We start from the raw sequence: 13293 nt of genomic DNA, 5'->3' as shown, positions 1-13293 counted from the left end.
TTACAGTTTGTTTCTTGTAACTATATGCTAGTGTCTTTAAAGATGATAGCATTTAAGAGATTACTTAATAATTGAATGTAAGACTACATTGCTCCCTTAGGCCCTAATTTTTAATGCTAATAATAACATTACCTTTGTTTAACTCTGCTTTGAATTCCATTCTTTGAGATGGACTTTCTATAAACTCTTAATGAAAGAGCCATCCTTTAAAAGAGCCATGTTATGGAAACATCTGTATGTGTGTGGGGGGGGGTAGGAGGGTAAGTAAGAAAGACAGCATGATGAAACTTTCTAGTATTTGGGCAATCTAAATTCAATTAGGACATCTTATGGATCCCAGTTTGGAAGATTGGATGAGGGTGGTGGAATAGGGGCAGAATAGTGAATTCATAGGTAAGGTGAATTATATATATATACACACACACACACACACGCATATGCATACATGTGTGTATACACACATACATACTTACATATGTGTATATATGTATATACACATATATTTCATAGATGCTCCTTCTACTTTGGGGAACTCCTTTTTCTTTTTTTTAAAAAAATAATGTTCCTTTTTTCCAAATTACACGTAAAATAATTTTAATATTCATTTAAAATTTTTGACTTCCAAATTCTTGTCACCACCTCCTCTCCCTGAGACAGTAAGCAACTTTATTTAGGGTATGCACGTGAAATCATGCAAAACATATTTTTTCCATATTAGTTGTTTTGTAAAAGAATATATAAACAAAAAATGAAAAAAAAATAATGAAAGTGAAAAACAGTATTCTTTGATCTTCATTCAGACTCCATTAGTTCTTTTTCTGGAAGTGGATAGCATTTTTCATCCTGAGTCCTTTGGAATTGTATTGCTGATAACAGCTATGTCATTCCCAGTTGATCATCATATAATATTGCTAGTACCATGTACAATGTTCTCCTGGTTCTGTTCCTTTCATTTTGCATCAATTCAGGTAAGTCATTCCAGGTTTTTCTGAAATCCTCCTCCTCATTTCTTATAGCACAATGGCATTTCATTACAAGCATATACCATTACTTGTTCATCCATTCCCCAATTGATGGGCATTCCCTCAATTTCCAATTCTTTGCCAAGACAAAAAGGGCTGCTAAAAATATTTTTGTACTTATAGGGCCTTTCTCCCTTTTTATGATTTCTTTGGGGTACAGACCTGGTAGAGGTATTGCTGCATCATAGAGTATGCAAAGTTTTAAAGCCCTTTGGGCATAATTGCAAATTGCTCCACAGAGTGGTCAAATCAGTTCACAACTCCATCAACAATGCATTAGTGTCTTGATTTTCCCATATCCCCTCCAACATTTATTATTTTTCTTTTCTATCATATTAGCCAATCTGATAGATTTGATGTGGTTCCTCTGGCCTGTTTTAATTTGCATTTCTCTAATCAATAGTGATTTGGAGCATTTTTTCACATGACTATATATAGCTTTGATTTCTTCATCTGAAAACTGCCTTTCATATCCTTTGATCACTTATCAGTTGAGGAATGACTTATATTCTTAAAAATTTGACTCAGTTCTCTACATATGTGAGAAATTGGCCTTTATAAAGACACTTGCTGTGAAAAAAATTTTTCCCCAGCTTTATGTTTTCCTTCTGATCTTGGTTGCAGGGGTTTTCTTTGTGCAAAAGCTATTTAATTTAATTTAATATTTTTACATCTCATAATGCTTTCCATCTCTTGCTTGGTCATAAATTCTTTCCCTTCATAGATCTGAGAGGTAAACCATTCCTTCTTCTCCTAATCTGTTTATGGTATTACCTTTTTATGTCTGAATCTTGTACCCATTTTGAACTTATCTTGGTATACAGTATAAGATGTTGGTCTACATACCTAGTCTCTGCTGTACTGTTTTCCAGGTTTCCCAGCAGATTTTTTCAAATAGTGAGTTCTTATCCCAAAAGCTGGTTTCTTTGGGTTTATCAAACACTAGGTAACTATGGTCATTTACTACTGTGTCTTGTGTACCTAATCTGATCCACAGCCACCACTCTATTTCTTAGCCAATACCAGATTTTTTTTTGAAGATTACCATTTTAATAAAATATTTCAAGATATGGTATGGCTTTCACATTTTTCCCATTAATTCCCTTGATATTCTTGATATTTTGTTCTTTCAGATGAATTTTATTATTATTTTTTCTAGCTCTATAAAATGGTTTTTGGTAGTTTGATTGGTATGGCACTAAATAAGTAAGTTAACTTAGGTAGAATTGTAATTATTATATTGGCTCAGCCTACATGTGAACAATTGCTATTTTTCTTTTTTTCTTTTAAGTGTGCACAATATAATTAGCACATTGGCTATTTACAAACTGAAACCACTGGTTTGGGAAATCACAATTTCTGAGACATTATCATGCAGAGTGACTTTTGTTCACACCACATGCGCAAAGACAGAATGGGCTAAAGTACAACAGGGACTAATACTGGAGAGGTTTCCACTATAAAGACTTGGAAAATACAAAGTAGTTGCTCTTGTGAGCTTGCCAGTGATCACCTGAGGGAGCCAATCAATGGTCTCCAGGCTAGGCAGTAACCGTGCTTGTTCTCCAAGAAACAGAGAAAGGTAAAGAGGAAAAACTTTTTAACACTTGTGGCAACACTCTCTGGTAGAAAAATCAGGCTGTTCCTCAACTCAAAGGTGAGAGCATTTCTCCTGTGGCCCAGCTAAAGAACTGACAATACCAAGAATCAGGTGAGAACAAGACTATTGTACTAAAGCCTGATGTTACGATGTGTAGGTTTTTGTTTTAAAACGAAGGTGCACACACAGCTGAAATGTAAAATAAGAAAAAAGTCATATAAAAAGGCTAGACACTAACAAAAATACAAGCCCAGAATCAGCTTTGTGGGTTTAGGTGGCTGGACAAGGGGGTAGGACTATCTGCAGATTATTTACAGGATTTTTTTGGGGGGGGGTGGGGGTGGGGAGAAGAAGGGTAGAGGAAAGAAAGCATCAGTGTAAACAATTTGGACTCATTCCACAATACTGGCCCACGTGAAATAGTTATTGATTTCTAAAGTAAAAAAATAGGCTCCCACCCCCCACCCCCTCATAAATATGTACACAAAAGATCATCGGACAGAGACAACCCGACTGCATCCCAGCTCAGCTGCCATTTGCTTACACAGGGCTGGCCCCCTGTCTGCTAAGGAGGTTAAGCCTCCTTGACTACTGGAGGCACTTGATCTGTTACCTCTTCACATCTCTCTGGCCTCTCTATGCTCCCCGTGTCAGTAAGAAACAGACTGAACCAGGTTTGAGTTAGCCACACAACTAAGTCCATACCTGGCACCCTCACCCTAACAGTCTGCAGAGTTCCTCCAGTTCCTTGCAAACCAAGACCTTACATAGCTCTGTCCTTCCCTCTGTACCTAGGACATCTGAACTGATTATTTTTAAACTTTTGGCACAGAAGAAACATGATGGCTATGGAATAAAGCCACGACAATACTGGGAAAATTCAATCATGACACATGCAGAGGGAAAAGGGGAAACTGCACTGGTACCTCAAAACCAGAACTAGATTTCCATGCATTTATGGGGACAGGGTGCAGGAAAGAAGATATGTGGAGTCAAGATTTTACAGGCTCCCTATACATTCAAAAGAGGAAGCTATGCCAAGGGTCCGCACTGATGCCCATGAGCCTGACACAGCTCACCCCTCAGGAGGAGCTTGATACAGGCCACAACTAGAAAATCCGGATCCAACTTCAGGTCTGCAGCACCGAGAGTCCTTTTGAAGGAATGCAGCAAAGGAGTTTTTTTTTTTTTTTTTTAAAAGGATGTATAGTGATGTCCATGAGGACTAACTAGAAGGATGCTTCCGGTCAGGAGAACAACATAATCCCAATACTCAGTCCCTTTCCTTCTCTTATTGGCTGCCCTTCAATGTGCAGACACTGCTGACAAATGATCAGTCATCAATGGTAGGCAGCCAGAATGCCATGTCAGAACATGCACTGGCAAAGGTCATGAACTTGGGATTGAATTGCAAACAGGTTATGGGACCAGTGTGTTTCCCATCCAACACAGCCACTTTTATGCCACTTTCTCCATTCCAGACGTGAATCTTACCATCATCAGAGCCAATCATAATAAACTGAGAATCTGGCGTGAAGGAGGCTTCCAATGTGACAGCTTTGCTGTTGCTATACCCCCCAAATGTGTGCATTACCGCTCCCTTAAATGCATCAATCAGGCGGATGAAACTGCCATTGGTAGATATAAGGTGAGTTTGCCATCATTGCTGAACTTTAAGCCCGTCCACTCACAGTTCCTATCATACTGCATTTTGAAGGTAGCAAATGGCCCCTTATCAAAGGAGTGAAGATCATAAAGCTTAACCATTTCAGAGTTGACGCCAGCAGCAAAAATTAACCCTTCTGGGTCAAAAGAACAAACAGGTTTTCCTTGAAGATGCATTAGGCCCTGGCAGTTAGGGAGACCGAAGATCCCAGAGTCGGATGGTTTTATCCAGCGACCCAGAGATAAAAGTGTCATCAATTGGTGACATGGACAAGGCTACCACCCTCTTGTTGTGTCCAGGGAAATACCGGAAGTATTTGTTATCATGCAAGGACAGGTAGCGGATTGTATCATCTATTTTGTTAGAACTATACACTACAGTGTTTGCTGCATGTGTGTATCTGATTAGGTCCACTCCATACTTCTTACTGTACAGTGTTCTCTTTGGTTTGCCCTCCTGACAGTCGTACAGGACGATGGAGTCGTCGTCGCTGCTCAAGATGACCGTCTCGCCATTGGGGTTGAAGTCGAAGCAGTTGATCTTGTCCGAGTTCTCCCGGAACACCTTGGCCACGCGGAAGCTCCGCAGCACGATGTCCGTCAGCTTCATGGCGCCGGGGCCGAGCCGGGCGACGAGGAGGCCGCGGAGGGGGCAGGGAGCCGGAGGAAGCGGCGGCGGCGGCGGCAGCGGCGGGAAGGAGGGAGGGTGGCCGCGAGGGGTGGAGGAGGCCGGGGCGGGGCCCCCGGAGGAGGCGAGGCCACGTCCAAGGAGAGTCGAGGCGGCTGGCTCGCTGTCCCGCTCCTCGTCTCCTTCCTCGTCGTCGTCCCTCGGCCTGGGCCGCGAGGCTTCTTCTCACGAGCTCCTCAGGGCAAGCCGGCGCGGCTCCGGCTCATTGTGTCCGCCATTTTGGGGCGAGAGGCAGAAGCAGGGGGCGCGGAACCACCCAATTGCTATTTTTCTAACTGTTTAGATCTGACTTTATGTGAAAAGTGTTTCATAATTGTATGTGTATAGTCCCTGGGTTTGTGTTGGCAGGTATCCCAAGTATTTTATATTGTTTAAAGTTATTTCAAGTTGAATTCTTCTTTTTGTTTCTTGCTGCACAACTTTATTGGTAATATATAGGAAGGCTGATGATTTATATGGGTTTATTTTATATTCTGCCACTTTGCTAATGTTGTTAAGGTTGTCTGTTTGCATTCTTCCTGGCTTAGGTATCAGTACCATATTTATATTTTAGAAAAAATTTGATTAGAATCATTCTTCAACTACTTTTCCAAATAGTTTATATAGTACTGGGATTAATTGTTCTTTAAATGTTTGGTAGAATTCACTTGTGCATCCATAGCCCATGGAACTTTTTCTTAGGAAGTTCCAATTTCTTTTTCTAAGATGGGGTTAAGTATTCTTTTTTCTCTTCTGTTAATCTAGGCTACTTATATTTTTGTAAAACTTCTTCCATTTCTCTTAGATTGTCAGATTTGTTGTCACGTAATTGGGCAAAATTTTCTCTTCCTTGGTGCTGAATTCACCCATTTTATTTTTGATACTGATAATTTGGTTTTATTTTTTCTTTTTAAAAATTAAATTACCCAATACTTTGTCTAGTTTATTGATTTTTTTCATAAAACCAGCTCCTAGTTTTATTTATTAGCTCAATGGTTTTCTTATTTTCAATTTTATTATTCTAGCCTTTGAGTTCAAGATTTCTAATTTGGTGTTTAATTCAGGATTTTTAGTTTGTTCTTTTCCTACCTTTTTTTTTAAGTTTAAGGTCCAATTCATTGATCTGCTCTTTCTCTATTTTATTAGCATAAGCATTTAGAGATATTTCAAATTTCCTTCTATTTTTTCATCCCTTTGATTTTGTTTGTTGTTTTTTGCTTTGTCATGGAGTCATTAGTTTCCACTTTTCTAATTCTAATTTTTAAGGAATTACTTTCTTCAGAGAGCTTTTTACCTCCTTTTACATTTGACCAATTCTACTTTTTTAAGGAGTTGTTTTCTTTGGTGGATTTGTGTACTTCCTTTCCATTTAGCTGGTTCTACTTTTTAAGTTACTATGGTGACAAGGAAAGTGAAAACACAAACTCAGAACAGGACAACAATATCAAAACACCTAAATTCAACACCCTAAAGAAGAATGTGAATTGGTCCCAGGCCAAAAAAGAACTCCTGGCAAATTTTAAAAGGACTTTAAAAATCAGAGAGGTATATTACTGTGCATTTCCATAGAGTTCTATTCAATTTTTCCCTTGTTTATCTTTCTTTTTCTCTTACCTTTCACTCTGTCCCTTCTTCCACCATCTTGTCTCCACCCTTGAATATTTTGTAAGTAAGGATTTCCAGGGCCACTTATAGCACCAGGTTATGAAGATCATCCTTATGTTTGCCAACTATTAGGTGAGAAATTCTGTATTCTAAGTCTCTAGACCAGCCCCTTAATTTTACCAATGGAGAGACTACGACCTAGAAACGTGATTGGATTTCTCTTGAACTTAACGAAACTGATTTCTAGGCCCTGTTCTTCTTTTCACCACAGATTTTATCTCATCTAGACACCTTTATCTCTTATCTAGACTTTCTACTCAGTGGCCCCTCTCAGGTTTGGATCAGAGTTCAATGCTGGGAGACTCTTGCCAGGGAAAAAGAGGGGCAGGCTCTTTTTCTCACAACATGTGGCTCTCAAGTTTTCAGAAACCTATATTTAGGAATGAAATACAAATCAGAAAAAGTTAGTACTCTGAGGTCAAGTCTCGAGTTCACCAAGATATGCCCATGGGCTGGATGCCATGTGGGAAAAGTCAGGCCATTTGCTATTTCCACCTGGGTAGAGGAGGATGATCCTCTCCTTTCCCTACTCTTTCCTCTCTCTAGGGAGGAGTCTGAAGACTTCTGACATGCCTAGTTTGTGAGAAGAAAAAGAGAGTCAAAAGCCTGAATCACCTCTTTTAAGGTATATTGAGTGAGGTACTCCTCTTGGCTTTGTGGCTAGTCCTTTCTGAAGCAGTTTTAATGTCGAATCCAACCTCCACTTCAGCCTTCGATGTGTAAGGGATCAAGGGACCTGAGATTCATTGCATTATTCCAAGAGCAACAGCTTTTCAGCTTTGAGCAGCATATTTTCCTAGAAGTGGTCAGGGAACAGGCTCAGCACTCCATGTAGTGTGCTCTAGCCAGGGAAGACCAGAAAAGTAAATGTCCAAATCACACAGAAAATAAATGGCATAGATGGAGCTCAGTTCCACATAGTCTAATTTCAAATCCATGTTTGTTTGTTTGTTTTTTTCCATTATGGTCTGCTGCTCATGAAAGCAGGTTTTGATAGCTGGTAAATTCAGTTTTGGAGAAGTGAAGTAGTTGGTAAAGCTAAGAGTCAGTATGAGATGTTCTGGAACTTGGGACAGAAAAAGGCTGGATATAATGGATTTGAAAGTAATTAGCCCAGATATGACAACAGAAGCCCTGGAAGGAGAAATGCTGGACCTCATAGATAGTAGATGCGTAATAAGTGCCTATTGATTTGTTGATTGATTAATTTGGTGCCAACAGATAGGAGAAGAGATCTGAGTTCCAAGAGTAAAATTTTTCTCTGAATATGAACATGAAGGGTTACTAAGTCTTTTTCTTCAAAGAGGAAAAATCTTTTTATACTCAATTGTCATGTAAAAACTAAGAGGTTTTACAGTTTTTTTATTAAATAGTTTGATTGGCTTGATTTTGATTTCCCAGGGGATTCTTGTTTAGAATATTCATCTATTTCAACAGAGTTAATCCCACTTCATCGTTTCTTCCTTACAGCCAGTCACGCACACATTTATGAGGACTGAATTCAGTTCAAATTCCTGAGAACATTTTTTGGGGAAATTATTTCCCTGCAAGTGAAGAAATGTTATAATCCAAATAAATATAGCAAAAATAAGAAGCCATGCCTCTCCCACCACATCTTGGGGCCAAATTTTCAAATGTCTAACAAATATCACATGAAGAACTAGTATGACTAACGAGAATTTTGGCAGCAAATTATGAAAGGGGACCTGCCCAGCTGCTCAGCAAAAGTTTAACTAGTTTTTGTTATTACTCCTTTTGTTTGGAGGGAGCCATAATTCTTGCTTAAATGTGAGAGACAATTATTTGCCAAGAGAAGAAACTACCAAAGAGGCACACAAAATTTCTTCAAACACAGCAGGGGAAGAGATGTGTTTAATACCCTGAGGAAGTCTCACCAGTACTATTCCTTCTTTTCTCCCAGGTGAATTAGAAATGGCTGGTCCAGCAAACATATTTAATTATGCTCAAGGAGAAAAAAATAATAAAGTAGCCTGGCCTGATATTAAAAGCCTGGTGAACAACATTAGGTTTTTTTTTGTTTGTTTGTTTTTCCCTACAGCAGTACAAGATGATAAGCCTTTCTGAATTTTTAGTTTCTGCTGCTTTTATCTCATTTGGACTCTTAAATTGTATCCCTAATTCTAAGTATAATCAGTGAAAACACCAGCATTTGAATGCAAAGGGGCACAACACTATGGACTTTCATAGCTCAAAGCTTAGCTAGACTTTCTAGAATGTCTCCTTACTCCACCCAAGAAGTATGTTTTTGGCATTTGATGGGGAGATTGGACATTATTGAGAAGGGTTCATTAGGATTTGTTAATTTGTGAGAATATTATCTGCAGTAAAGCATGTGCTTATGTGATTTAATTTCCCAAAAGACCCCTGCTTCGTTCACACTGTTACAAATCAAGTCATTATCATTCTGTATACGGCTTATTATATTTATTTTTCTCTCTAATTATCTATGCTCATTAATCCCTGTCTTTTTTTATAAAAAATAATTCATCACAAAGAGATACAGAGAATCAATTTAGAAGTCAACTGGGGAAAATTTTCATCGTCTAGAATATAGAAGAAAAACCTTCTTTTAAAAATATTACGTTTGCTCAAAAAGTTAATATACATCAATACAACCAGCTAAACTTCCTTAGTAACTATTTACATGTAAATTAATTGCAATGCTTAAATTACCATGAGTTAATACTCTAAGTTCCCAATAGGATTTTTTGTCAACTCATTGTCATTCATTTTTCATCCTATATAGTTTTATATGTATTTCTTCTTCTTCTTCTTCTTCTTCTTCTTCTTCTTCTTCTTCTTCTTCTTCTTCTTCTCCTTCTTTGTCTTTTTTGCCTCCTCCTTTTTTTCTTCTTTCCTTCTTTCCTTTCTTTCCTTCTTTCTTTCTTTCTTTCTTCCTTGCTTTCTTTCCTTCTTTTTTTCTTCCTTCCTTTCTTTCTTTCTTTCATGTATATTTATCTATATATCTCTATGTGTCTGTGTGTGTGTGCATTCCAGGGATCTATTTCTTTATTTTCTTCATTTTTTGACCAGTATCAAATAGTTTTGATTATTACTGCCTTATAATACAGTTTGTTCTTGTAATACCATGTCCTCTTCATTCCTCGTATTTTCAAAATTTTTCTCTTCAGATATTATACTTTTGTTCCTCAAAAAAGTTTTATTTAATTTGTCTAATTATATAAAGTGATCCCATTATAGATTAACTGGTATAACCAAGTATGCCTCAAATGAAACACATTACCAATTTCATTATTACTCTCTTCCATGTAAATATATTTAAATATTTGCCGGCTCCATTATATTCGAACCTGATGAAATCACCTCCTGTTGTTCCATCCCAATCCCTTTCCTCCATCATCATTATTAGTCTCCCCTTAACAGTCCTCAGATCATCTGTCCTGTCTCTTTTCAAAGTTAGACTAGAAGGAAGCACATCTCTTGCTCCCTCTTGTCACTTCCTAAAGTGTTGCCTCCACATCTAAACAACTTACCTCTCATTTGTTTTTCTCCTCCCCATATATGTAGTTTCACAAAATACCTTGAATTTTAGTTCGAGTAATATGCATTCAGTTATTCTCATGTTGTTCCCTTGACTCTTTTAGTCCCCAATACATCTTTAGTCCCTTAAATCTTTTTGTCTTTAGGTGATATCTCTTTATTTTCTTTTTGGTCTTTGACTATTTTATGATTTTTTAAAATACTGTAGCTTTGCCTTGCATCAGAATCATAACAGAACTTCATTAATTGTTTAACCTTTTGGTTAACTGTATGTTTTTGCTGTGTCTTTTATCTCTGAGGCTTTTTTTTTATTTAAATAGCCTATTGATCTCTAATTTCTTCAGCAAGAATGCTTCCATTCTTCCATGTGTTTAAAAATCACTTTTTTTAACTTCAATAATCTCATTTTTGCAGGACTTTTTAGTCACTAGGTGTGGTTAGCATATAGTGGGTGCTTAATAAATTCTAGTTTACCGAGTACATCCTGATCTACTTTCATTTTCTGAATAGCTAATTTTGGTATCCCGGACAACTCCCCAAAATATCCTGGGCAATTTTAATTTGTTTTTCTTTGTAGTATCTGTTCACTTGCAAAGTTAGTTGCTTGACATTGAAAGGTTGAAACTGAGCTATTCTGTTCCCTGAGGGTTTAAGCTTGAAATATTTTTTGATGATCTATAGGATTTATTAATCAGTATTTAGCTCTCTATTTTTCATATTTCTCTACATTTTTCTTTTATTAGTTCCTCCAATATGCTGTTAAGTATCTTCAAGTTATCAAGAGCAATGATACTCAAATGATTACTATGTGTGGTATTCTCCGTCAGTCACTTCTGACTTGTATAGAAGTTATTTTTGTTTTGAACATTATTGTTTTGACTCTGTTTACCCAAGTTTTCCTTTCCATGTTTATTTTTATGTTCCAAATTGGGCTTTTTTCTTTTTTCAGATCCTTTAATATCTTGGAGGGGTTCCCATCATATATTTTAAATTACCTCTCCTTTATTGTATTGCTTTCTTTTTGGGGAACTTTGATTTCCAAGCTAATCCATATTCTACTTCCTTAAAAAAACACGAACAATTTTTTCATCCATTTTCAACCATTCCAGAACTTTCTGTTGTAGTTCCATTATTTATAGACATTTTCTCAACCTCTTGTGACTATTTCAGTTTCTGCACTCATTTTTTCCTTCTTTCTTTATGGGCTTCTCTGAGGTTTCTGCTTAGAGACTTGGATTCTCTTTGTTAGTCTTCTTGCATTTTGCTCCTTCCCTTTTGAACAGGTAGCTTAATATGAGGCTATTTGGCTCTTTCCCCAGTCTCTGTCATAGAGTTTTCTTCTGTGCATTCCACTAAAACTAGATTTTAAAAACCTTCAGCTGAAGATTGGGTTGTCTGACTGGCTTATCTTTGAAGTAGAAACATGTTGGAGGGAAAATTCTATGTGCATCTCTACTACCCTTTTTTCTCTGCATGGTAGATTAGTTCTTATACAGCTGAGCCTCCCTCTACCACACAGTTTTTTTTAACCTTCTTTTGTGAGTTTGGGTGATTATAATGCTCTCCCTCCTCCATGAACATTAAATGGTGAGTAAATTTGTAAGGGGTATTCAAACTCAGTTGTGGAGTGATAGCTGTCATCTCAGGCAAAGACTGAAATGAAGGTATTTGTGTTGGGTCTTGCAAGTTTGAGGTAGGGTTGAGTCAGAGCTAAGGCTTGTTGGGTTCTTTACAAAGCATTATTCTATTATTTCACAAATAATTCCATTGCTGGTAATGTTCCCCAACCTTTTTGTAATTTTGATGAGTATAAATATAAATTCATCAAAATAACAGTAAATACACATACATACATTACATACATACATATATATATGCATACACACACACACACACACACACACACACACACACACACACACACACACATATATATGTATAGGTGGATGGGAGGAAGAGAGAATTCCATTGGAGTATACAAGTATTCAGGGGAGACAAGTATCTTTGGTATGAGTGCTCTTGAAACCTTTTCAGGGCTGCTTTCCATTTTTGGTCTCCACCTGTCAGCCATGGCTCCAAGGAACTGTATATGCAGTGGCCACACTCAAGTGTACCATATTGGCAGATAGGCTAAACTAGGTTCAGGGTACACAAATCCATCAGTGAGTTAAGGGGGTGTCTAACTCAAGGATGTGAAGATTTCCCCTGTGGAATAGGCAGATGTGAATCATTTGTTTCAACAAGCCATGAAAGCTGCAAAGGCAGATGCTGTGTAGCACTTGGACCTTGGATAGACACTGAAGACACCAAAGCCATCCACTAACTCCTGAGCCATCACCAGTTGTCTTGACTTTTGTCTTGCTACTGCACTTGGATGAATCTTGAAGAAAGAGTGAGGCCAACTTCTCACAAATCTGCCTCACTTAAATCCAATTTACGCATGAGTCAAAAGACATCACCCATATCATTTTATCATTTTTATCTACCTCAAAGTCCTGTGGTGACAGGCAAATGATAAAGCAGCAAGTACAGACAGCCTGGAAGCTATAGTTTCAAACCGGCACACAGGTGGCCCAGGGTATAGGGTCATCTTCTCATTGGACTGAAGCAGCAGTGGGATTCAGCATCCCCCTGGGTGTCTGAGCAACCTTTTATTTTTTTGAAGGAGGAAGGCAAGACAATTGGGGTTAAGTGACTTGCCCAAGGTCACACAGCTAGTAAGTGTCAAGTATCTGAGGCTGAATTTGAAATTAGGTCCTCCTGACTCCAGGGAGGGTGCTCTATTCACTGCACCACCTAGCTGCCCCTGATCAACCTCTTTAAAGGTCAACACTGCTCACCTCTTGCTATGAAGAAGGGGCTAGAAAAGGTGACATAAAATTTGTCTGCTTCACTTAAACCTAACTGGGGCCTGATTACTGTGGCAGATGGGGATCCTACCCTGCAGCTGAAACACAAAAAAGTACGAAAACTGTTGTGAAGATGATTTCACTCATCATTGGTGCATGGAATGTGTGAATGCTTATGGACAACACAAAATCCAAAAGACCTGAAAGATGAACGGTTCTTATTGTAAGAGAATTCAGCAGGTATTACATCCAAATAGCAGTCCTGAGTGAAACAACACTGGCAAATGAAGTCCATCTTACCAA

At 38.0% G+C, this 13293-nt stretch overlaps 1 protein-coding gene across 1 annotated transcript; it reads right to left on the bottom strand.

Annotated features, from left to right (window-relative positions):
• Positions 1–3859: 3859 nt before the first annotated feature.
• LOC118831049 (WD repeat-containing protein 82-like) lies at positions 3860–4931 on the bottom strand. The gene is given in 3 exon segments (XM_036738223.1): positions 3860–4272; positions 4275–4482; positions 4484–4931. Coding segments are annotated over 3 exon segments (939 nt in total). The 5' UTR covers positions 4898–4931; the 3' UTR covers positions 3860–3955.
• Positions 4932–13293: the final 8362 nt, after the last annotated feature.

The sequence above is a fragment of the Trichosurus vulpecula genome, chromosome 1 (assembly GCF_011100635.1).
Source record: "Trichosurus vulpecula isolate mTriVul1 chromosome 1, mTriVul1.pri, whole genome shotgun sequence".
In the NCBI taxonomy this organism is placed as follows: domain Eukaryota; kingdom Metazoa; phylum Chordata; class Mammalia; order Diprotodontia; family Phalangeridae; genus Trichosurus; species Trichosurus vulpecula.
Note: the sequence above shows the minus strand (reverse complement) of the source record. Positions and strands in the feature narration are given on the sequence as shown.